The 25142-nt window shown below is 43.6% G+C and overlaps 1 protein-coding gene across 1 annotated transcript in view; it reads right to left on the bottom strand.

The window, feature by feature from the left end:
• Nucleotides 1-22503, bottom strand: part of HELLS (helicase, lymphoid specific) — a 30770-nt gene extending 8267 nt beyond the window's left edge. Inside the window, exons 1-15 of the mRNA XM_081005468.1 lie at nt 22401-22503; nt 21099-21220; nt 19375-19497; nt 17864-17920; nt 17143-17173; nt 16987-17051; nt 12093-12134; nt 11348-11572; nt 10197-10379; nt 8614-8757; nt 6864-7060; nt 5472-5568; nt 3333-3494; nt 2773-2918; nt 720-858 (exon numbers count right to left, since the gene is read on the bottom strand). Of these exons, the coding sequence (XP_080861594.1) occupies nt 720-858; nt 2773-2918; nt 3333-3494; nt 5472-5568; nt 6864-7060; nt 8614-8757; nt 10197-10379; nt 11348-11572; nt 12093-12134; nt 16987-17051; nt 17143-17173; nt 17864-17920; nt 19375-19497; nt 21099-21220; nt 22401-22446 (1779 nt within the window). The 5' untranslated portion in view covers nt 22447-22503. The remainder of the gene's footprint in view (nt 1-719; nt 859-2772; nt 2919-3332; nt 3495-5471; nt 5569-6863; nt 7061-8613; nt 8758-10196; nt 10380-11347; nt 11573-12092; nt 12135-16986; nt 17052-17142; nt 17174-17863; nt 17921-19374; nt 19498-21098; nt 21221-22400) is intronic.
• Nucleotides 22504-25142: the final 2639 nt, after the last annotated feature.

The raw sequence follows: 25142 nt of genomic DNA, 5'->3' as shown, positions 1-25142 counted from the left end.
CGAGCAACGGGAGCTCACCCTGTCACGGGGATTCGAACCGCCGACCTTCTGATCGGCAAGTCCTAGGCTCTGTGGTTTAACCCACAGCGCCACCCGCGTCCCTGAACCTTCCAATACAATAAATCAAAGTCAGTGTGTCTTGATTTTCTGGGTTCTGTTTTTTAAAAAATTGGGTGGGAAGATAACCCCAGGTAACAAACTGTATGGTTAAACCCCCCCCCCACACACTCATTCTAGGTTAGGGCAAAGTTCTAGGTTATAGAAAACTGCTCCATTGTGAGGTTAGGAGCCTATTCTCTCTTAGCAAATAACTTTTGCACACAAGCAAAGGCAAATAAGAGGGAGCGATACAATAGTGTAGCTTCCCTCAAACAGTGGCCTTGGGCATTTTCAACTGGGCATCAGTGTTGCAGTCTCCTCTATAGACTGCCCTACTGGCTGGGCGTGCAATAATCCTGTGGCTGGACTTATGGCGGTGCCAGCAATTCTTTGCATAGTGTGCTAAGGTGGTTGGAAGATGAGAGAAGTTGTGGGATGTAAGGAAGCTCTCCTGTCCTCTTTCAAAGTCCTGACATGAGTCTTTTGACTGCTCGTCACCCACTTCATTCACGAGAGCGAACTGTTCTCTGCAAATCAAACTGCGATGCCATCAGGCGAAGCCATTCAAACAACATTGGAATGAACAAAAGGCCTTTTAAGTAAGCGATGGGAGGAAATACCTTAAACTGCTGGGTGGCAGCGTCCAATGGATATTCAATAAGGTATGGGTGGTTGCAACACTTCCTCAGTAACATCATAATGTTCTGCAACTTCAGGTTGATTTCTGAATCCAACGGCGTACTCATTTCTATTACTGGCCTTGCAAACGACAAGCGAGTTTATAAGCATGATGGAATCAAACGACAATGCAAATTACAGCTGGAATCTAGCTAAGCCCACAAAAGATACTACGTTGCTAGCAGCCTGTGTTTTCACAATGGCTGTAGAGCCACAGCGAAGAGATACAGTGGTGCCTCGCAAGACGAAATTAATCCGTTCCGCGAGTCTCTTCGTCTTGCGAAGCACGGCTCTTAGCGGCTATTAACGGCTTAGCAGCTTTAAGAAAAAGGAAACAAACTCGCAAGAACTCGCAAGCCCATAGGGAAATTCGTCTTGCGGAACGACTCAAAAAACGGAAAACTCTTTTGTCTTGCGAGGTACCACTGTACCAGCCTCTGAGCAAGATAGCAAAAAATGCATTCCATCAAACAGGCCGAAGACTGGTCTTCCTTCCTCTGCTGGGAGCACAGAAACCAAGTGTGCTAGCAGAAAAGGGATGGAGGGGGCAGCCTGCTGGGATGGATTCTGGGTGTGAAACAAGGGCACTGAGCCTTGGTGGCAATAGCAGGGGAAACTGGTCAACGTTGATTGCAAAGCAATTGACCTTTCAATAAAACACGGGGCTAGAAGGCTGCCTGCTCCAGAAATGTCTCAATTTGGTTTCCAGCCCTGGAGAAAGGTTACAAAATTTAAAAATGATGATATTCTTTAAAGTGCAAGAATTCTACTCCGGAGTTCTCATTAGCTTTGGACTTGAGAGAGAAACAAAAGTGTGTGGGGGGGTGTGCATGTGCCCTGCGTTGCATGTGTAAGAACTGGGGAAATGTTAGAAAAGGGCTAGTTCTATACTCTGAAACCGGTTCTCCATTTTCCTTAAAAGTGTTCTTCCCCTGCAAAAGAGCCCTGTGCTTTTCTTTCTATTTCTCCAAAGTTCTGCAGCCTCCCTGGCTGCTCACACTTCCTGATCTGAAAAAACCTCAAGGGAGAATTTACACCTGCGTTTAACTGAAGTCGAGGAATCTGGGGACACTGGCTACTGCATGCATGAGACTGGTGTGCTCAATAATTTAATTTATTCAATAAGTTCTTCATTTTCCCTTCTTAATAGTTCAGTTGGAAGAGCACGAGACTCTTAATCTCAGGGTTGTGGGTTCTAGCCCCACATTGGGCAAAAGATTCCTGCACTGCAGGGGGTTGGACTAGATGACTCTCGTGGTCCCTTCCAACTCGGCAGTTCTACGATTCTATGATTTCTGCACTGACTTATTCAGAAATGTCGGCTTGGGGGAAGGGTGGCCTGAAAAGGCTGGATGGCTCATGCAGCGAGTCTGCACGTTGAGCTCTGATGCCCCTGCTTGTGGGGGACGAGAGGTTGTCTCCTGGATTCAAGACCGCGATCTCTAGCATGAAATGTGCATGTTATCCCAACTCTCTGCAATGCAGGAATCTCAACTAGATCATCCATGACAGCTGGTCATCCAACCTGTGCTTAAGAATCTCCAAAGAAGGATAGTCAACACCTCCCGGGGGAGTCCGTTCTGCTATCCCAACAGCTCTTAGTGTCAGAAAGTTCTTCCTGATACAGTGGTACCTCGGGTTACCGATGCTTCAGGTTACAGACTCCGCTAACCCAGAAATAGTACCTTTGGTTAAGAACTTTGCTTCAGGATGAGAACAGAAATTGTGCAGTGGCGGCAGGAGGCCTCATTAGCTAAAGTGATGCTTCAGGTTAAGAACGCACCTTCAGAATGAATTAAGTTCTTAACCCAAGGTACCACTGTATTGGTGATACTATCTCTGGATTCAGAGGTAAGGTAAGTAAAGGACTACTCAATCATCTGTACAACACCACATTTTATAGAGACAGTTTATTCTCCAACTCTCTACTGTGATGGTTCTTTGTATATGCCACCAGTTTAAGTGCAAATACACAAGCCATGGTTAGATAAATACCTCTCTTTTTCAACATCCTCTTGCATTTCGGCTATCATCTGCTCCAGTCGATCAGGAAAATCATCTTCATCAAGCTCACGGTAACTAGCCACCTTCCGACTGCGCCGCTTTGGCCGGCCTGTAGAGCTCAGCTCAACAGCTTCTTCCTAAATAGCGGAAAACATTGCTACAGTTCACTGTGATGCATTGGGAAAAAACCCAAAAAGCAGCTGTGATAAGAAAATAGGTCACGTACTCTGAACGAACTTGTTTCTAACTCTCTGTTCAGTGACAAAAAAACAGAACAAACCCTTTGAACGTTCCATATAATAGATGAAAACAAGCACCACTGGTTTTTCTTTAGCAGAAATGCACACAATATTCATATTCTCTTATTTTGAGAACCTTTGCTCTAGAGTTTTGCTCAAATTTCACAGTCATATGCAACATTTTTTTTTTAAATGAATGTCTTCAGAAACAGAAAGGCATCCCATCTGCATTTGCAGAGGCCAAAATAAACTGATTTGAGGCCAAAATGTAAGTTGATATGATTAGGATAACCTGGGCATCACAGCACGCACCTGACTGTTTCCCAGCAGCTTTCGAATGGTCTTGTTTATAATGGCACTGTAGAACGTTTCTTGCTTCTTGACCAGGGGCGCATAGACCACAACTTCACGTTTGGGAGGAACTTCTAGAGCGATATCCAATTTCAGTCGTCTCAGCAAGAAAGGGGTCAAAATCTAGAGTTGAAAAAAGTTTCAGATATGAAAGTTTTCAACAACTCAAGCTTAAAAAATAGAACGCTGCTGGCTTGAAAGGGAAACGCAACAATATACAAAGACACTGCACACTGCCATGTGCAGTGTTATGCTTGTTTGTCCGATAATGGCATTGGTCAGATCCCTTATATATGACGCATAATACTCAAAAAGCTTCTTTAAAAGGCACAGCACTTCTGGTTTTGATAAATACAGGACACAAGTTTAACCGTATGCTAAATCTCCCTTGGTAAAGTGAAGCACTCCTCTGTATTCACCATTATAATAACAGCCCACACAACGCAACTTAAGTATTTTTAGCCTATGAAGGGAAAGAAAACAGGGGAAAGATGACTATTTTCAAAGGGTATCATGTCCTGCACTGCACTATGAAGTATGTATTATGTGTAGCTGCAGGAAAAGGTTGTACTTGTACCCCGGTACGCTCTTACATCCCATGGAGCCCAGTAGACGTGATCAACACTGAATAAAAGCAAAGACTCGCAAGGAACTTTTAATAATAATAATAATAATAATAATAATAATAATAATAAATACCCCGCCTAATAAATACAGCATTAAATATTAAAAACTTCCCTAAACAGGGCTGCCTTCAGATGTCTTTTAAAAAGAAGATAGCTGCTTATTTCCTTCACATCTGAAGGGAGGGCATTCCACAGGGCAGGCGCCACTACCAAGAAGGCCCTCTGTCTGGTTCCCTGTAACCTCACTTCTCACAATGAGGGAACCGCCAGAAGGCCCTCGGCGCTGGATCTGTGTCCGGGCAGAACGATGGGGGTGGAGACGCTCCTTCAGGTATACAGGACCGAGGCCGTTTAGGGCTTTAAAGGTCAGCATCAACACTTTGAATTGTGCTCGGAAATGTACTGGGAGTCAATGCAGATCTCTCAGGACCGGTGTTATGTGGTCCCGGCAGCCACTCCCAGTCACCAGTCTAGCTGCTGCGTTCTGGATTAATTGCAGTTTCCGGGTCACCTTCAAAGGTAGCCCCACGTAGAGCGCATTGCAGTAGTCCAAGCGGGAGATAACTAGAGCATGCACCACTCTGGCGAGACAGTCCGCAGGCAGGTAGGGTCTCAGCCTGCGTACCAGATGGAGCTGGTAGACAGCCGCCCTGGACACAGAATTAACCTGCGCCTCCATGGACAGCTGTGAGTCCAAAATGACTCCCAGGCTGCACACCTGGTTCCCAACCCCCAGTCCATGGGCCGCTTCCATCCCGCCCCCAGGCTCCCAAAATTTGTATACATATTTAGGCACACATAAGGTTAAGGCAAAATAAAGATGCAATACAGTGGTGCCCCGCAAGACGAATGCCTCGCAAGACGGAAAACCCGCTAGACGAAAGGGTTTTCCGTTTTCAATGCGCTTCGCAGGACGAATTTCCCTATGGGCTTGCTTCGCAAGACGAAAATGTCTTGCGAGTCTTGAGATTTTTTTTCGCTCCCCCCCCCTTTTTCTAAGCTGCTAAGCCTTTAATAGCCTTTTAGCAGCTAATCCGCTAAGCCTTTAATAGCCGCTAAACCGCTAATAGCACTAATCCGCTAAGCCGCTAATAGGTTTGCTTCGCAAGATGAAAAAACCGCTAGACGAAGATACTCGCGGAACGGATTAATTTCGTCTTGCGAGGCACCACTGTACAAGCACACACCAAAAATTAGTACAACTGTAAAAATTTACCATTAAAGCCAAGTGTTTTAGAAAATTTAATACTCGTAGTGTCCAAAAGGAATCAAAAGTCAGTACCAGCTGAATCTGTTTAGTGAGGCTAGTCCAAAGTTGAGGCCCAACAAAGACTAACAGTTATAGTGGCATTTGCTTTTGAATTTGTGTGCGTCATAAGAAATTTGTCGAAGATGCCACAAGATGTTTTTGCTTCAACAGACCAACAAGGCTACTATTCAGATGATTCGCTCACTTTAAGCAATCAGAACAGACCTGATGCAGCATATGCAAGATGTTCTGTTCTCTTTCCTTAGCAACAATGTCTTCTGCTATTTCCGATATACTAGTGATGTCAAACCAGGACTCAAAGCTGTGGTGAAGGAAACAAAAGTGGGAGACAAATTTAAGAACTGGTGAGATGTGCAGGTGGGTTCTGGGCTGAAGAAAGCAAAGGCCTGTATAGATTATCCAAATTTGAACGTATTTGCTGCTGCCTTAATTTACTCGGCTTGTTAAGGGAGGTAAAAAGAAGAATGCAGAGAGCTGAAACTACTCAATCCTCACCCCTTCCTTGAAATAAAAGCTTCCACACCTCTTAAAATCTAGAAATTTGATAAGCAAGGCACTGAATTCAACACCGAAAATTAAATCCCCTGCAAGTGCAATAATATATCCTTCCGTAAGAAAATCCACTACACACCCAAATCCCTGCATGTAGCATTAACCAGAGTTTCAGGGGATTTCAGGTACATTTCCTGAAAACCTATGTGAAACAAAACCTGCAATTACTGGATAAAATATTAGCTTAACGTTCCACGTTTAAAAAACTAAACCTGTATAATAAGGTCATTTCAGGATAAGTTTATACTGTGCTCCCAAATCTCTGAATGCCTGGACCTGCAGAATTTGTTTATTTTAGGGAGCTGGACAAATAAAGCACTGAAACAGGGAAGCAGGCTAGTTTTTCCGCAAGAAATTAAAACAGAACTCGCTAAAGTTCTATAAATAGAACATCTAAAGTCCTATAAATACCAGAAAGTCTGCCTGTCTTTAAATGAAAGCTCGGGATCTGCGAATTATGGTTCATCAAGGGAATGTCTTCGCAGGAGTGAACTACCAAAAGGGGGCTGTCTCTGCCAATATCTGCACCCGACAGAGTCTGTAGGGAAGGGGGCAGAATTTCAGGCATTTGGGACTTGGGCTCTTTATGGCTTTGAATGCTAAACTGGGCCTAAAAACCAACTGGCAACCAGGGCAGCTGTTTTAAAAGGGATGAGAATCCCAGCCAGTAATCTGCCAGCTGCATTTTGGACAAAATGAAGTTACTGATTAGTCTTCAAGGACAGCCCATCAACTATTCCACAGAAGGGTGGAAAGGGAAAGTCAGGATACTTTGCCATGTGACAAAATGCCATTGTGCTTTGGAGCTAAACAGGGCCAAAAACGGAAGGGGCTTCTTTTTACAGAAAGTGCCTCTTAACATAACCCCGTTTGCTGGAAAGAGCGGTGGGAGCAATTTATATAAGAACAGCCTGCTTTGCTGAAGATATTTATTTCTTTTCAGGTATTAGAAGTTTGTCTGGGATTGTCGGCCATTTACCAAACTTCAGACATTCGCTATATCATATTTTAACACCGGGGGGGGGGGGGGGATTCACTGCCTACCTTTTCAAGTCATCAAACACATCAGGAAGCAGAAAATTAAGCAGGGACCAAAGCTCAGATAAGTTGTTTTGCAAGGGAGTTCCAGTTAGCAGAAGTTTATTGTCGGTGCGAAACTGTTTTAATTCCCGTATAAGGCGGCAATTCATATTCTTAATCCTGTGTCCTTCATCCACTATCAAGTATTTCCAGTACAAGTTCTGGAGAAGAGAAGTCACTGGTTACCTCAAAAAAACCACAACCATCCATCCATATGCCCTTCTTTTCCACCAAAAGCTAATATATGTCAAACAGGGCTTATAACCTTTCATCATCATTATCTCTTACTGTGTGTATTGTAAGAGACAATTCCCCTCCAACAGAAGCGGAAATTCAAAATTTCCAACAAGCAAAGAAAAAAAACATATTTTTTAAAACATATTTTCATATGTGTCAATCTGTCCATTGCACAGGTTCCAAAAAAAAAAAAAAAAAAAAAAAAAAAAAGGATTGTGTCTGGATTAGTTAGCTGTGAAATTTTGGTAATTTGCCATAGCACTTATATTGCTTTATTCTGTTTTCTAAAAGAGCAGTTTCCAGAAAATCATAAGACTCATTACTTAAAACGTAATTGAACACGTTATAATACTAATAGAGACAGCCATTATTATTATATATTTATACCCCCCCCATTCCCTCTGACAGGGACTCAAGGTGGATTACAGATTAAAATCAGAACAAATAAAAACAGTGCTTTCCCCCCTATCATTAACAAAGAATTAAAAATTAATAGGATAAAATATTTAAGTTCTATTAAAAGCATACATATAATTGCAATAAAACCAGCATAGCACCAACCCTTTCATTAAAAGCATTCAGTTCCCATAAGCCTATTGGACCAAAGCCTTCACCTGCCGGCAGAAAGACAACAAGGAGGGAGCCAGTCTAGCTTCTCCAGGGAGGAAGGCCAAAGTAATCTAGGAGGAGCCACCACTAAGTAGACCCTCTTCCACATCCCTACCAAGTACACTTGCGAGGGTGGGGTGACAAAGAAAAAGGCTTCCCCCGAAGAACTCAGAACCTTGCGTGTTCATATAAAGTGAGGCGGTCTTTCACTATAAATAGTTGCTGTAAATTTAAACTTTGTCCTCAGTGCGTCTGTAGTTTATATGCAGCAGTGCTGCACTGATTACCACAGGTAGCAACACAACTCATCATTCGCCATACGTGCTGTTTGATTAGTAGCTTTGGAGGCGGGTGGCACTGTGGTCTAAACCACTGAGCCTAGGGCTTGACGACCAGAAGGTCGACGGTTTGAATCCCTGCGACGGGGTGAGCTCCCATTGCTCGGTCCCTGCTCCTGCCAACCCAGCAGTTCGAAAGCACGTCAAAGTGCAAGTAGATAAATAGGTACCGCTCCGGTGGGAAGGTAAATGGCGTTTCCGTGCGCTGCTCTAGTTCGCCAGAAGCGGCTTAGTCATGCTGGCCACATGACCCGGAAGCTATACGCCAGCTCCCTTGGCCAATAGAGCGAGATGAGGGCTGCAACCCCAGAGTTGTCCGCGACTAGACTTAACGGTCAGGGATCCTCTACCTTTACTTTTTTTTTTACAATGGTACAATGATGCCATTTTATTCTGTTCACCTTCCACAAGACTGATAACTTTGAGCCTTCAACACTTAATGACCCCTCCTAATTCACACATAGCATCAGCTGCGGTTCTGTCAGGGACCAGGAGTGACCATACTTATGGAATAGCATTTTCGTACGCACCTGAAGGGCATTTCTGTCTCTCATAGCTATTTCAAAAGAAGTAATGACCACAGGATGGACATTCAGAGAACCATCTCTCTTTCGGATTTTATGAACCAACGAACGCCGTTCTTGCTGGGTCCCGTGATACAGCATTATAGGAACCTAAAAATATTTTTTTTAAAACAAAAGTGTCAACCAAATCCTATGTAGACCCCATGGGTACAGTATTAAAATGCCATTAATTCCCCCCAACACTTCCGCCGTATCCAAAGTTCAGGATGTGAATGTAATTTGCTTATGTAGCCAACCCCCCCCCCCGAAAAAAACCCATTTATGCATGAGGGAGGTATCAGCAAGCTGAGAGGAATCCTGAGGTTTACAGAAACAAACAAGAAAAACCCTTAAGGGGAACTCCCAACACGATTTCCCCAAAACAGCTCAGGAGATTTATTTAGGCATTCTCTCTATATGTTTGGGAAACAGGATTAAAGCAACAACCATCAGTACCAATTATAATAAGGTTAACGTCTTCAACAATAGCAAATAAAAGCAGGTAACACAGAGCAAGAAATACAGAAGGCGATGCTTCGGTAAGATGGTACCTATCACCTACAGTTTTTAAGTACAGTGGTACCTTGTGTTAAGTACTTAATTCATTCCAGAGGTCTGTTCTTAACCTGAAACTGTTCTTAACCTGAAGTACCACTTTAGCTAATGGGGCCTCCTGCTGCTGCCGCGCCACCAGAGCACGATTTCTGTTCTCATCCTGAAGCAAAGTTCTTAACCCGAGGTACTATTTCTGGGTTAGCAGAGTCTGTAACCTGAAGCGAATGTAACCCAAGGTACCACTGTATTTTTAAAAGCCAGCATTTTCAGAGTGCTGTCCAATCAGTGGGATATTTTAGTCAGTCTTTTAGTTTAACTAATTTGACTAAATGTTACGGTCCTCTTCTCCGTCTCCAACACCTCCTCTGTTGCCCCTCACATCCTCATTAACAAATAAGACATTTAAAGCCCTTAAGACAGGGGTGCCCAAACATTTTTCAAAGAGGGCCAGATTTGATGGAAGTGAACATGCGTTTTTATTTTTTTTAGGATCAAAGTTATTGACCTTTTTTTAAAGAATTTGACAGCAATAAATGAACTGCCACAGGGGCCTGATATAACTGGCTAGAGGGCCAAATTGGGTCCTAAAGCAGACTTTGGATATGCCTGCCCTTAAGAACTAGCACAAAATAATTTATTAAGATCTTGAAAAAACTGCTGGTCTATGACTGCAATACACTAGTTGGATTGGAAGATCTTGAAATGAATGGACCTTGTTCCAAGACTGTCGTTTTAAGCAAACCACCAACACCCAGAAACAAACGTCGGCACATATACCCAGTTCTTATCCCATCATTGCAACTGCTTGGCAAAGCATACAGACCAATTCCAGAAGCCTTGGAAGTGGCTAAAAGTTCCCCCGGGAATCACAGAATTGTAGAGTTGGAAGGTGCCTCAAGTGTCATCTAGTCCAACCCCCCCCCCCCCCTGCAATGCAGGATGTGGTCCTCTCATAAAAAAGAGTTTTGTTCCATTACTTTAAAAGTCATTTTTACCTTAGGAGTAAACCTTCTGAATTCTGCCATCCAGTTAGGAAGCGTGGACAGGGGCCCACATACCAGAAATGGCCCAGTGACCCCTCTCTCTATCATCAATGCTATTGTTGCGATACATTGGATTGTCTTTCCTAAGCCCATTTCATCAGCCAAAATGCCATTGATGCCGTTCTCCCAGAGCATCTGCATACAAGAGAGAGAGAAAAACATTTTCTTTACACCCGATTAATGGATATCATTGAAATTTGACTTGCCCAACATTTACAATCCAGTTAATGTTCTTTCACAAGTGTAGCCTATTGTTTTCAAGAATTACTTAATATTGGTAACAGTGATTATTGGACTGAGCTTCCGATGTACAGGCAAACCATGCTTTAGAGCTGCTTAGCTGCTTTCAGTTTCCATTTACTCACTATCCAAGTCTCTAGAAGCGGCATCTGCCGGAAATGGAACAGCCGCCATTACTGTTAAGTCAGGAACTACCATCAAACCTCAGTTAAAAGCTTCTTAGGCATCGTGGGGAATGGTGCATGAATTGTGGTCAAGTTAGGGGCGGATTTAGGGCGGTGTATTGATGCTTTTGTATTATGGTGCTGGAGGAGACTCTTGAGAGTCCCACGGACTGCAAGAAGATCAAACCTATCCACTCTCAAGGAAGTCAGCCCTGAGTGCTCACTGGAAGGACAGGTCCTGAAGCTGAGACTCCAATACTTTGGCCACCTCATGAGAAGAGAAGACTTCCTGGAAAAGACCCTGATGTTGGGAAAGATGGAGGGCACAAGGAGAAGGGGATGACAGAGGACGAGATGGTTGGACAGTGTTCTCGAAGCTACGAACATGAGTTTGACCAAACTGCGGGAAGACAGGAGTGCCTGGCGTGCTCTGGTCCATGGGGTCACGAAGAGTTGGGCACGACTAAACAACCAAGAGCATTGTGCACACTCTGGGTCCTAGAATCCTCTCTCCTCCTTGCCAAAGCCTAGTTAGTGCTTTCACAGTTTGGGTTCCCCAAATGTAATGTTTGAGATCAGTATCACAAGTACTTGCTAATTTCAAGCGACTGCACCAAAGATCTAGCCAACTGGAAACATGGCTTCTTTTACTCTTATATAAGACAACGAATAAGTTTTTGAGTCGAGTTAAATCCTTACCCTAAGCCATTCCATGCCTTCAACTTGGTACCACCTCATTATCCCTCCAGTGAAGAGCTTGGGTTGCTGAAAGGGCACAGGCTGCCCGTTAAATTTCCGTACTGGGTCGACGAACTGCTTGGCAGTGTTACGCACCGCCTGTGCCAGTCTGTCCTTGATGATGCTATTTGAGTCCCCGTTATTCTGGAGTTCTTCTGTACACAGTTTTGGAGGAGAGCTTTCATTCTGCAGAAAGACGTTGATAGACAAATATTTCACAAACTTACTACGAATTTATAAATAAAGGCAAAAGACAAACACCATCAAACATTATGATACAAAATGGGAGGAGGAAAACTAAAACGGATAAAGAAAAGGGAATAGGCATGAATTCATGTGCTACATCTTTTATCATCACAATCCAAGTCATCAAAATGTCCCTTTATCCAAATGTTCTAAAATATATCCTCTCCACAAACTTAATTGAACCATTGGAAGGGGGGAGTTTCTATGTTCCTTTCTCTGTTGTACTGACATGTCTTTAGACCAAATAGCTTAAAAATAATCCAATTTAGATTCTCCTCTAGTTACTTTTCTTTGATATGTAATAAATCCATCTTCACAGTTGTTAAAGGAAATTTCAGAAACAAGCAAAAGGCTGCTGTGCCATGCTCATTTATGTACCGAAACATGAGGCGCTGATACGAAACGTGTAACTCCAAGGCAATCAGTGTTTACAAACAAGATTTAAGCAAAGCTGATATACCTGATTTTCAACCCTGCTTTTCTTTGCAGCTGACAAGATTTCCTACCAAAAAAAGAGAGAGTACAACAATGAAATCATTCGTTGACAACTTAAAATGAACTTCTCAACATAAAATTCCACAGTGCACCAACAAAAAAGGATATTAAAAGGCCAAATGGGAGGAAATGAAGGGCACACACATTTAACACAACATGAATATAATTCACACATGCCATCCATATACAGTATAATATATAGAAGCATTGCTGAGCATGCTAATGCACATCTAAAATATTTACTCCATGCGAGCACTCACGATGCCAGATAGCAAAAAATCAGAAAGAATGTGGGTGTTCATCACTCACCACATCCAGCCAATACTTTTGTCACAGTGTGTGTCTTCCTATGGGACACTGTGCCCCTAACCTAGATCATGGAAGCAAAATTTCATTAAGCCTTAGCTAAAATCTGGGGAGGGGAGGAGTGCATTGTTATTTTTACTAAATTTATATGGTCCTGGGCAGCCTACAAATCCGAGTAAAAATGACTATTAAAATCCAAACTTAAAAAAAAAAAAAAAAAAAAAAACCACACATGAAAATGCAGCACAAAAGTCTCCTTTCTGGCAGATGAAACAATTAATCAGCAGCTTCGTTTGCAAAACCTGTTTGTTTGGAACACTAAAAAAGACACTGATAAGAAGGACTTCTGCCTCCCTTCACTTGGCAGGGGTGCACACAGGAAGACCTCTGAAGAGGCTGAGAAATACGCCTGTGCAATGACATGAAAGTGGGACTAACTTCATCCCTGTGGAACAGGTAGAACATGGGTAGGCAAACTAAGGCCCTGGGGCCAGATCTGGCCCAATCGCCTTCTAAATCCAGCCCGCGGACGGTCTGGGAATCAGCGTGTTTTTACATGAGTAGAATGTGTCCTTTTATTTAAAATCCATCTCTGGGTTATTTGTGGGGCCTGCCTGGTGTTTTTACATGGGTAGAATGTGTCCTTTTATTTAAAATGCATCTCTGGGTTATTTGTGGGGCCTGCCTGGTGTTTTTACATGAGTAGAATGTGTCCTTTGATTTAAAATGCATCTCTGGGTTATTTGTGGGGCCTGCCTTGTGTTTTTACATGGGTAGAATGTGTCCTTTTATTTAAAATGCATCTCTGGGTTATTTGTGGGGCATAGGTATTCACTCATTTCCCCCCCTTCAAAATAGTCCGGCCCCCCACAAGGTCTGAGGGACAGCCGACTGGCCTCCTGCTGAAAAAGTTTGCTGACCCCTGAGGTCGAAGGACAACAAGACAATCGTAATGCCCCCCCCCCCCCGAGTCCAGGAACACCAGACAAAGCAGACTGCAAATATGGAACGGAGATTCTAAACCTCCAATGAGAAGGGCTTGTGCCTGTTTGGAAGAGGAAGAGGAAGAGGAAGAAGAAGAAGAAGAGGGGGAGTTTGGATTTGATATCCTGCTTTATCACTACCCGAAGGAGTCTCAAAGCGGCTAACATTCTCCTTTCGCTTCCTCCCCCACAACAAACACTCTGTGAGGTGAGTGGGGCTGAGAGACTTCAAGAAGTGTGACTGGCCCAAGGTCACCCAGCAGCTGCATGTGGAGGAGCGGAGACGCGAACCCGGTTCACCAGACTACGAGTCCACCGCTCTCAACCACTACACCACACTGGCTTTAGAAGGCCTAAAGCAGAGCTCTCCAAACATGACACACTTTTTAGACACGGTGATTCAGTTTTATTAGCAAACCAGAGGTTAAACTAAACCCTTTCCAGCCCTGGGAGGAGTGTGGAGAACACTCGCATGACATATCCACAGACTGCAGCCGACACACTAGTTTGTCATGACACACAGATTGGAAAGCTCTGGCCTAAAGCGCTCTGAACCCTGTCTTTCCAAGTGCTCTCAGAAATACAAACAGTGGAAGAGAACAGCATGCAGAGCTAAGTACCATCGGTTTTCTTGTGCCGTCTGAAGCAGTTATTGCTGCTGCCAGTGCGGTTACAGCTACTGGAACGACATCTCCTGATAAGCAGAGTGTTTTGAAGGGTTCAGAAAAACCTGTTCTGCAAGTGAAGCCATCTGCCAGTGGCCAGCGAGGGCAGGTGCAAGAAGACTAATGAGAAGAATGACGTACCATCAGCGCTCCTGTACCCCAAACTCCGTAGCGATCCTACCGTTTTATATAGGGCAATTTTTTTCTGTTCCATCCTGTCTTCCAAATGCTTGATTGCACTTAGAGACTAACCTCCCCTCTGTTGAATTACAGATTTGGCGTACAACATTTAATTATTGGCTTCGCCTAAATATAAACCCCACTGGTCTACTACCCTTAGTATTGCCAGGTTGTCATGAGAGCACTTGGGACTAAAATTGTCAACCAAAAGCTTTACTTTTCTGGTTTATCACCACAACAGTTACTAACACTGGGCTTCAGTAAAGCAAATAATTTAACTAGACAGCGCCTATTATGATATCGAGTGACAGAATTATCTGGCCACAATAAGGAAATTTTGCCCATGGTATGATTATTTTCTACCTAGTCATTTGAGGAATTTAACAATTCCAAAATGCGGATGCGCTTTCATTTTCGCAAGACTGAATATATTGCCTTCGGCTGTACTTGAGGGTTGATTTCAAAAAATTCCACTGGGAAAACAGTTATGTCCCTGTAGAGATGGCAGTATTGAGCCCATGGTTCATGTACTTCTGGCTTGCACTCTTTATAAAGATTTGAGGAGTGAGGTTATTACCCCTCTGTTATTCTCCATGTTGGGTTGCTAAACCATTCCTACTATGTCCTTTCTTTTAGCAGATCAAGATGATTAGGTTACAGCAAAAACTGCAAGGTTTTTAGTGGGGGCACTTAGAACAAGATCTGATTATTGATGTAAACCTCCAAAATATATTTTGTATAGTTATGTTTTTACCTCTATCTTCAGTACATTTTTATTTTATTTTATTGCTATGGCTAGTGGCTAATGCTAGTGGAATGCTTTGCCACAAGAGACCAGGGCCCTGCGGGATCTGACATCTTTCCACAGGGCCTGCAAGACGGAGCTGTTCCGCCAGGCCTTTGGTGGGGGTCCATTCTGACTCCCCCTCTCTCCTTATAAGAACTTGTATGAAAGTGGCCCCCCAACTTTTCTCACAGGCTCATATAAGATGAGTGCAAACAGTTAGGCCGGTGAGCATTTAAGGTCCCCAACCCTAATCTGTGGGTTGCCATCCGATTGGATTTCACTTTGATTCTGATTTGATTTTAGGATGTATTTTAATCGATTGGCTGATTTTATGTTAATATATCATCATCACCATCAATCTTTATTACGGTCCAGAGACCCAACAAATCATTACAAAGCAATACACAATTCATACAGCCTAAAGGTAAAGGTACCCCTGCCCGTACGGGCCAGTCGTGTCCGACTCTAGGGTTGTGCGCCCATCTCACTTAAGAGGCCGGGGGCCAGCGCTGTCCGGAGACACTTCCGGGTCACGTGGCCAGCGTGACGAAGCTGCTCTGGCGAGCCAGCACCAGCGCAGCACACGGAAACGCTGTTTACCTTCCCGCTATAAAGCGGTACCTATTTATCTACTTGCACTTAGGGGTGCTTTCGAACTGCTAGGTGGGCAGGAGCTGGGACCGAAAGACGGGAGCTCACCCTGCCGCGGGGATTCGAACCGCCGACCATAGGATCAGCAAGTCACCCACAGCGCCACCCGCGTCCCTTCATATAGCCTACCTCCAGGTTAAACAAGCATTCTGTTCAGAATATAGGGATCATTGGTTCTTGAAACCACCGATAAAAACTTTGCCACTGCTAATGTTCTAGCGTTTGTCCGGTCTTCCAATAGGAACCTGACATAGTGAGCCTCTGATTTTCCCGGGAAAGGTACCAGCAAGGGTAATATCAATTCAGCCCTGGCTTGCTCATATTTTGCACAGTGCAACAAAATATGTTTTATGGAATCGATGTCTTGAGCACACGAACAAAGTCTGTCCTGGTAGGGAACTCCTCTCAACCTGCCATCCAACACTGCAGAAGGAAAGACGTTTAGTCTGGCTTTGGTGAAAAGCCTTCAATAGTTTGGTACTGTCCGGTTTTTAATGTAAGATGTTAACTTACAAGACATGCCCATATTGTACTCCTACTGCCAGCGGACTACAGACTGCGTGTGATCGAGATTGCAAGTCACTGTGTGCATTATCCCATAATCTTTGCTTTAATGTCTTTAGGGCGCCTTCATAACCTAGGTAATACAGTTGGGGGGGTGACTGTTAATATATATTTGATGTTAGCCGCTCTGAGCCTGGTCTTGGCTGGGGTATAAATAAAATTTATTATCATCATCATCATTACTCCTCCTCCTCCATCTCTCATATCCACTTTTCTCTCTCTGCTTAGCTAAAGTTGCTCCAAGACACAGGGAGTAGCAAGGGAGGCCTTGACAGGGTTAAGGAGGCATGCCCAGGCTGCTCATAGCTTCAACATCCTGTTGCGCTGCCTGGGAACATGCCCATGCATGCAGGTAGGAAGGAAGAAACAAAATAGCATTTTAGGCTCCCTCCAGGTACAGACACCACCTCTTGAGGCAAGCGGATCAAATCCCAGTTATGCCTGTATTTTAAGAATGCCAGCTCTTCTACCCAAATCAGAATGCACCAGGAGCAGTACCTTGTATTAAAATAAATGGTGATATCCACTGAAAACCTTTTCTGTTCTCCTTGATAACATGGGTTCCCCTTTCAACTCACTGTGCCGTTAAAACAGATATTGTAAAGATGCTACCTAACTGAAAATTCAGAGTTGTTTACCGGACAGACTTGCATCAGGAAAAATCTCCACACAGCCATGAAAATCACTCAATAACCTTGGTGCATTTTCACCCTAGCTATTTACCTCTTTCGATATGACTTCCGAAATACTGTAGGTTTCGTCTTCTCTGGCTCTCTTCTTTTTTGCAGCTGCAACAAAGTATTGGACAGGAATCAGCAGCTGAACTTTTAACAGCAAAAACACAACAGGGTTTTTTTTAAAGAATGTGGTAAGTCTTACCCAATTTTCCTTCTCTTCCATCATTTTCATTCTGAAGCAAAGCATTTAGGACAAAACCATTAACAAGCTTATATTTTATATAAGACTTCATAATCATCATCATCATCATCAGCTCACTACAAGTGTATTGCACTATGGTCAGAAACTAGAGAACATACCAGCAATTGCAACAGAACTTTATGTACACACAAGGGTCTCTCTTTAATATAAATGTTTTAAAACAAATACTGCTTCGCTGTATCAAACAGTATTTGACCTTTTTAAAAAAATAAAATGCAAACAAAATTAAAAACCTAGCGTAGGGCAAATTAGTATCAACCCACTAATTTTAATGGGTCTACTCTTGTGCATGACCAATGCTGGATAGCCAAAGGGTTTCAGAAATACTTTTTTCTCAAGTCAGCCCCACACAGAACATAACTAGAAGTCTTCAGGTAGCGGAGTCTCTATCTTCCAGCAGATGTTTTAGCCAACCGAAGCTGTTAAGAAGCAGTTCAGCTACAGCAACAAGCTTCAAAACCAGGAACACAGTTAGGAAAAGCAGTACCCACAGGCTATGGACTCCTCCAGCGGTTCTTCCAAACAGGGTCAAATTACCCATTTTCCACCTGGGTAACCAAGGCACTCTTATCTCCTTCAACCAGGGACTTAACTTTCTCCCACTATCACCCAAGAAACCTTTCCCTAAAGAAAAGAATTTCCCTAAAGAACATTATTTTACCTTTGTAGTGTTTGGTGATGCTTTCTTCTTTTCTAGCTTTTCTTTCTTTCTTTGCTCCTTAAAGAAAGAAAAAGAATACACGTTTCTATCCACCAAATCTCTCAAGCATTTTAAAGCATTGCGAAAAATACCGCAACAGATTTAAATGTCCAATGCACCCTAAGAACAAGGTTGAAAGCACACAACAGTTTACCAATCTTATTAACAGCAAGTAAAAAGACTCTAAACTCCTCAATAACGGGCATTTTATGTTGACATGTTTATATCCAGGGTCCAGATCTGAAAGTTGCCACCAAGTTAAGGAAATATTCCACTTGCCACCCAATGGCTGTGAAACATCTATTCTGCCAGTAAGAGTTTGTTTCCTTTTATTTCTTTACACTAAGAGGCAAGCATGTTTTACGCCTCAACCACTACTGTGGCATTTTGAGACAGTGCATCTACATTCTATATTCTGTAAATACTGGAGGAAATAGTGCAGGCAGGTGGGTATCTGAAAGAAGGGAATGTTTGGACAGCAAAACGAACTTAACATATTTAAATGTGATACTGGGAAACAAACCATTCTATCTCCATTCTTAAAATGACCTTATAGCAGACTTGTTAAAAGCTTAAAGGTAAAGGTAAAGGGACCCCTGACCATTAGGTCCAGTCGTGGCCGACTCTGGGGTTGCGGCGCTCATCTCGCTTTATTGGCCGAGGGAGCTGGCATACAGCTTCCGGGTCATGTGGCCAGCACGACTAAGCCGCTTCTGGCAAACCAGAGCAGCGCACAGAAACACCGTTTACCTTCCTGCCGGAGCAGTACCTATTTATCTACTTGCACTTTGACGTGCTTTTGAACTGCTAGGTTGGCAGGAGCAGGGACTGAGCAACGGGAGCTCACCCCGCCGCGGGGATTCAAACTGCCAACCTTCTGATCGGCAAGCCCTAGGCTCTGTGGTTGAACCCACAGTGCCACCCGCATTCCTTAAAAGCTTAAAACAACACTCTAAATCTACCCTGCTTCATGTACTGTTTTGTAACTTTCAGAGCCAGTGTTAAATGAATGCTGTTGAAATTATGCATAAGAATTGAACTTTCAAGAGTCTACACAAGTAAAAAAGGAGACCAAATATAGAAATAGCTTCATTTTTATTATGATGAATGCTGAGTGTCCTAAGTGTTACGGAGACCTCTCAATGGCTGTGCTAAGATGTCCTGAGAACTGTATCAACGCCCGAGTTCTAAACTTTGGTAAATATTAACCATGGTTTGCTGCAACAAGCCAGCTCCATAACCCATTGTTTGAAGGCTTGTTTCAAACAAACAATATTTAAAACTAAACATTGTTCAATTCAGAAAAAACAAACTGTGGCCAATCATAAATGCAACTGAAAGGTTCTCAACCCTTCTTCACAGCCAGAGGGGAAGGCATGTGAACCTGAGGCTCACATCAGCGTACTTTTTTAATGTACTTTATCAGACACACAAGTCTAATTTCTTCACTTCCAACTTTAGAGGACACTTACCTCCAGCTGCTGCTGTTCCATTTTGGTCAGCAAGAACTTCGAGTAGATGTTGCTTTTCTCAAGCAAGTGTTGAAGCCTCTTGTAGCGCATTTCAGTTGAGTCTCTGTCCCAGGACATGCGAGCCTAGGAGACAAACAAGAAGCCATTATCAGCAGTAACTCAGTGTGGTATTATTGCAGCCATTAAAATGCACAGCACATTGTCAATAGAAAGAGAAACCAATATTAAACCGAGGTCACTCAACTCTTCTTTAGCTTTCCACAAGAAGTATTGGAAATAATAATAATTTATTATTTGTACCCCGCCCATCTGGCTGGGTTTCCCCAGCCACTCTGGGCGGCTTCCAACAAAACACTAAAATAGAATAACCTATTAAACATTAAAAGCTTCCCTAAATAGGGCTGCCTTTAGATGTCTTCTAAAAGTTTGGTAGTTATTTTTCTCTTTGACATCTGGTAGGAGGGCATTCCACAGGGCGGGCGTCACTACCGAGAAGGCCCTCTGCCTGGTTGCTGTCTTTCATTGCAACCAAATTTTATTTCAAAGAATCTCTGGAGAGTTTGCCCCAAAGAATTTAAATCTGAAATGCGGTATCTTACAATAATTGTACCTAGGTCACAGCATCAACCATAGTGCAAGGGTTAATCAACATCACCTTCTGGGACAGCACTAGTCATGATGGAAGAGCTGCCTCAATCAATTTATGTAGGGCCTTTTTAAAGTTCCAGATTACACTACCCAACATTTCCTTAATCTAAATGATGGAAGCCCTACCAAGCAGGATGCATCTGAACACACGCTTACTATCCAGACTTCAAATTTAAGGGAAACAGCAAATGCCATACATTTTATTCCCATTCTTTAAAACGTATCCTCTAACCTTGGAGACAAGGGCCCAAGAAGGTAGGGGAACCATCAGAGTAACCTATTTTCTTAAGGAAATAACATAAAATTTGTTTATATTAAGCACTAGACACTTCAGTCAAAAAAGGGGGGGGTGTTACAGACTACAGTGGTACCTCGGGTTACAGACGCTTCAGGTTACAGACTCCGCAAACCCAGAAATATTACCTCGGGTTAAGAACTTTGCTTCAGGATGAGAACAGAAATCGTGCGGCAGTGGCGCAGCGGCAGCAGGAGGCCCCATTAGCTAGAGTGGTGCTTCAGGTTAAGAACGGACCTCCGGAACGAATTAAGTACTTAACCCAAGGTACCACTGTATTTCCATCATGCAAGTGATAACTAAGGGCATGATTGCCCTTAGTTGGCAATCTGAATGGCCACTGCGGGGGAAACAGATGCCGGATGGGGGAGACAGGCCTTTAGTGTGACCCAGCTCTTCTTGGGTTCTTAAGTGATTAACAGATTATGGGAATTTTTCAACAAGCCAGTACCAGGTAGAAGGGATCTCACTTCAATGCCTACAGCAAATTTTTCAACCTGCAAGATGAAACAAGTATCTATAAATCACCTTGGTTTGGACTGCAGCATTGTCACAAAGCCAGCTGTGACTGCTTTTAATTCTACGCAAGCTGTGTTTCTTATTTATTATATAGTTTTATGTCTTGGGTTATTCTGCGAGCTGCTCAGAAGTTTTTTTTACAAGGAATGGCAGGGCACAAATACTTCAAATAAAAGGATTTCTGGTTATTATTAATAACTGCATACTCCACCCCCCTTAAACCCGAACTCTCCTTGGAGAACTTGCAGCAAACGCACTTTACCTTCTCCATTATCTGCCTCTCTTCCTCTATTCCTTCTGCCTCAAGCTGCTTCTCCTCCTGCAACATCGCTGCTGTGATTTCGGTGGCTCCAGCTTCTGCACCCATGTCTTCCTGCAGGTGTCCTAAAGAAAAACACAAGACAAGCATGACTAGGAAACCGCTAACATGGTCTAGGGCACCTGGGCAAAAATAAAAGCAGGCCAGGGAGACGGGGCAGCATATATATACACACACACACACACACACACACAGTATCTGTTGCTTCTTATTATGTGTTACACCCCCCCGCAACACACACACACACACACACCCCGCATATATAAAACACAGTACTTGTTGGTTCTAGCTCCTGAATCCTCTATCTTAAAAGACTTCCAAACCCTTTGCCACCATCTATTTCCCGAATTCTTCCATCGTCCCCCCTTGTTGTCTCTTCATAATATAGCGTTCATCAAGAACAATACAAACAAGTAACGGATACCGGTCACCAGCTACAAAGCGAAATGAGGTGGAAAATAATAGCAGCATGTTAAGTTTTACTTTGGCTTGAGGATCAGTGCTACAAACTTTTCTGTTTCTTTGTTTTTTGGAGGGGGGAGGAAAGCTGCACCCTACTTTGCTAAATTCCGACTTATCCTCATGAAGGAGGTTATAATCCCACCAACACCAGCCCCATATTTTTTTTCACCTCTCTGACTTCCCTCCTCTCGCATACCTATATAGATATTTATATTTAATATAATAGATATTAAATATAAATATATATTTATATAAATAAATATCTATAGATATATATTTATATAGAGAGATGTATATATTTAATATATATATATATATAGATAATATAATATATTTAATATAATATAATATATTTAGGTATATAGATATATTTAGATATAGATTTATATATTATATATATAGTCATATATAGTTATATATATCTATAGATATACATAGAGAGCTCCTCCAGGCTTCCAAAGCTACCATCGAGCCAAAGCGATGGCGGCGTGCAAAGAACAATAAATAGAAAAAATAAGGGCGCTTATTATTTTTTGGGAGGGGAGCGCACTCTGCACATGCTCTAGGGCAGCCTTGGGGGAGGTAGCCTCGCCTGCACAATAAGCGATAAAAAGAAGGGCGCTGCTGCTGGGATTTCCTTCCCGGGCTTTCTGCGGGCGAGGCGGAGAGCGAGCACCAGCGCTCTGCACATGCTCGGGAGACCCCTTAGACCACAATAAACATCCCTTCCCCCCACCCCCGGACCCTGAGGAGGCAGCCCGGCCTCCCTTGGCGGCTCCCCACCCGCGTGGCTCCCGGACGAGGCTCCGCCGTTCTCCTCCACGGGCATCGCGCCGCCGCTTCTGCCTCGCGCCGGGTTTCGAACGCCTCGCGGCGCTTCCGGCGGAGTGGGTAAAAAAAAAAAAACCGCGCGCTTTCCAAATAACGCGAGAAGAGGGGGGACGAAGCGGCGCTTTCGCGGGAAACTCCCGAGACAACAAATCCCTAGAGAGATAGCAGAGGGAAAAGGGTAGAGGGGACGCGCTGCGGGCTTCTCGAGGGGAGTTGTCGGCTCAGGATAGCCGTGGGGAGTTGGGGGGGGGGAGGGACCCCAGGGGTCATCTAGTCCGACCCCCTCGCGAGGCAGGGTTCTGTAGTCCGACGTCGGGAGTCCCGAGATTCGGAGTTCCATGCTCTACTACGGGCTGAGCTATTTGCCCCTTTCGCCTGCGTTGTAAGGAAAGGGGAAGGAGTCAGTCCGGAGGCGAAATGGCAGAAACCCAATATATTTCTAACGTAGCTGTTTCAGGGGGAACTGCGTTATGGTTATTGCTACTGTTATTTTTAAACAAATACACACACACACACACACACACACACACACAAAATTGTTTAAAAATTGTGTGTATCTATCTACTGTTATTTTTTAACAATTTATTTGTTTAAAAATAACAGTAGATACACATACACATATATATTGCTTATATATATGTAATTGCTATTTTTAAACAAATATATACATATAATTATTGCTAGTTATTTTAAACAATTACTGTTTTGTAACACACACACACACACACACACAATAATTATTTAAAATAACTAGCAATAATTACGCATATTTGTTTAAAAATAGCGATAATTATATATCTATATATATCTGTGTGTGTGTGTGTTTAAAAATAGCAGCAATAATAATAACACAGTTTCCCCTGAAACAGCTACGTTAGAAATATATTCGGGTTCTCCCTATACTGTGTGTATATATATATATATATATATATATGTATATATATATATATATATATATATATATATTGTTGTTGTTTAGTCGTGTCCGACTCTTCGTGACCCCATGGGCCAGAGCACGCCAGGCACTCCTGTCTTCCACTGCCTCCCACAGTTTGGTCAAACTCATGCTGGTAGCTTCGATAACACTGTCCAACCAACTTGTCCTCTGTCGTCCCCTTCTCCTTGTGCCCTCCATCTTTTCCAACATCAGGGTCTTTTCCAGGGAGTCTTCTCTTCTCATGAGGTGGCCAAAGTATTGGAGCCTCAGCTTCACGATCTGCCCTTCCAGTGAGCACTCAGGGCTGATCTCCTTCAGAATGGGAAGGTTTGATCTTCTTGCAGTCCATGGGACTCTCAAGAGTCTCCTCCAGCACCATAATTCAAAAGCATCAATTCTTCGGCGATCAGCCTTCGTTATGGTCCAGCTCTCACTTCCATATATCACGACTAGGAAAACCATAGCTTTTAACTATACGGACCTTTGTAACAAACACTGGTGGTTATTGGTCGCCAGATACAAAAGCAAAAATTAAAAATAAAATAAAAGCCGCATGTTTAAAGTTAAATACCTGCTTTCAGAGTTTTTGATTTTATTTTATTTTTACACTCAAGCAGGGTATAGGTGGCTTAAAAATAAGACAAGTTAAGGGAAAAAATAAATACCAAATATATGTTTTGATCATAGTGGGGGGGCTCTGTTAAAAACAAGCCGATAACTGCAATAAAAACACGATTAAAAGAGAATATTCAATATTAAAAACACGCAGAGAATTGCAATCGATATAGCACACCCCCAGCCCCTTCACCAGAAGCAGTCAGTTTCCCCAAGCCGGGTGGCATGAGAAGGGTCTTCCGCTGTCAGCAGAAAGGCAGCAAGCAAGGAACCAGCGTAGCTTCCCTAAGCAGGGAGTTCCAAAGTTGTGTGGGAGGAGCCACCACGGATAAGGCCATTTCCCGCGCCCACCCCCAAGCGTGCCAGTGAGGGTGCAGGATGGAGAGAAGGGTCTCTTCTGAAGACCTCAGGACATGGGCGAGTTTGGAGGAGGGAATACGATCTTTCCTTATCTCTCTGCACTTCAACCAATGCCAGCAAGAACCATAATGATGTAGAAGCTCTAACCCAGGGGTCAGCAAACTTTTTCAGTGGGGTGCCGGTCCACTGTCCCTCAGACCCTGTGGGGGGCCGGACTATATTTTGGGGGTAAAAATGAACGAATTCCTATGCCCCACAAATAACCCAGAGATGCATTTTAAATAAAAGGACCCATTCTACTCACGTAAAAACATGCTGATTCCCGGACCAACCGCGGGCCAGACTGAGAAGGCCTTTGGGCCGGATCCGGCCCCTGGACCTTAGTTTGCCTAAAGGTAAAGGACCCCTGACTATTAGGTCCAGTCGTGGCCGACTCTGGGGTTGCGGCGCTCATCTCGCTTTATTGGCCGAGGGAGCCGGCGTACAGCTTCCGGGTCATGTGGCCAGCATGACTAAGCTACTTCTGGCGAACCAGAGCAGCGCACGGAAACGCCGTTTACCTTCCCGCCGGAGCGGTACCTATTTATCTACTTGCACTTTGACGTGCTTTCGAACTGCTAGGTTGACAGGAGCTGGGACCGAGCAACGGGAGCTCACCCCGTCGTGGGGATTCGGACCGCTGACCTTCTGATCAGCAAGCCCTAGGCTCTGTGGTTTAACCCACAGCACCACTGGTGTCCCTTTAGTTTGCCTACCCATGCTCTAATGTAGCACCCTGCTTG

Source organism: Podarcis pityusensis, assembly GCF_964106645.2.
Source record: "Podarcis pityusensis genome assembly, chromosome: 5".
Classification (NCBI taxonomy): Eukaryota; Metazoa; Chordata; class Lepidosauria; order Squamata; family Lacertidae; genus Podarcis; species Podarcis pityusensis.
The sequence above is the reverse complement of the archived record's forward strand: the minus strand, read 5'-3'. Positions and strand labels throughout refer to the sequence as shown.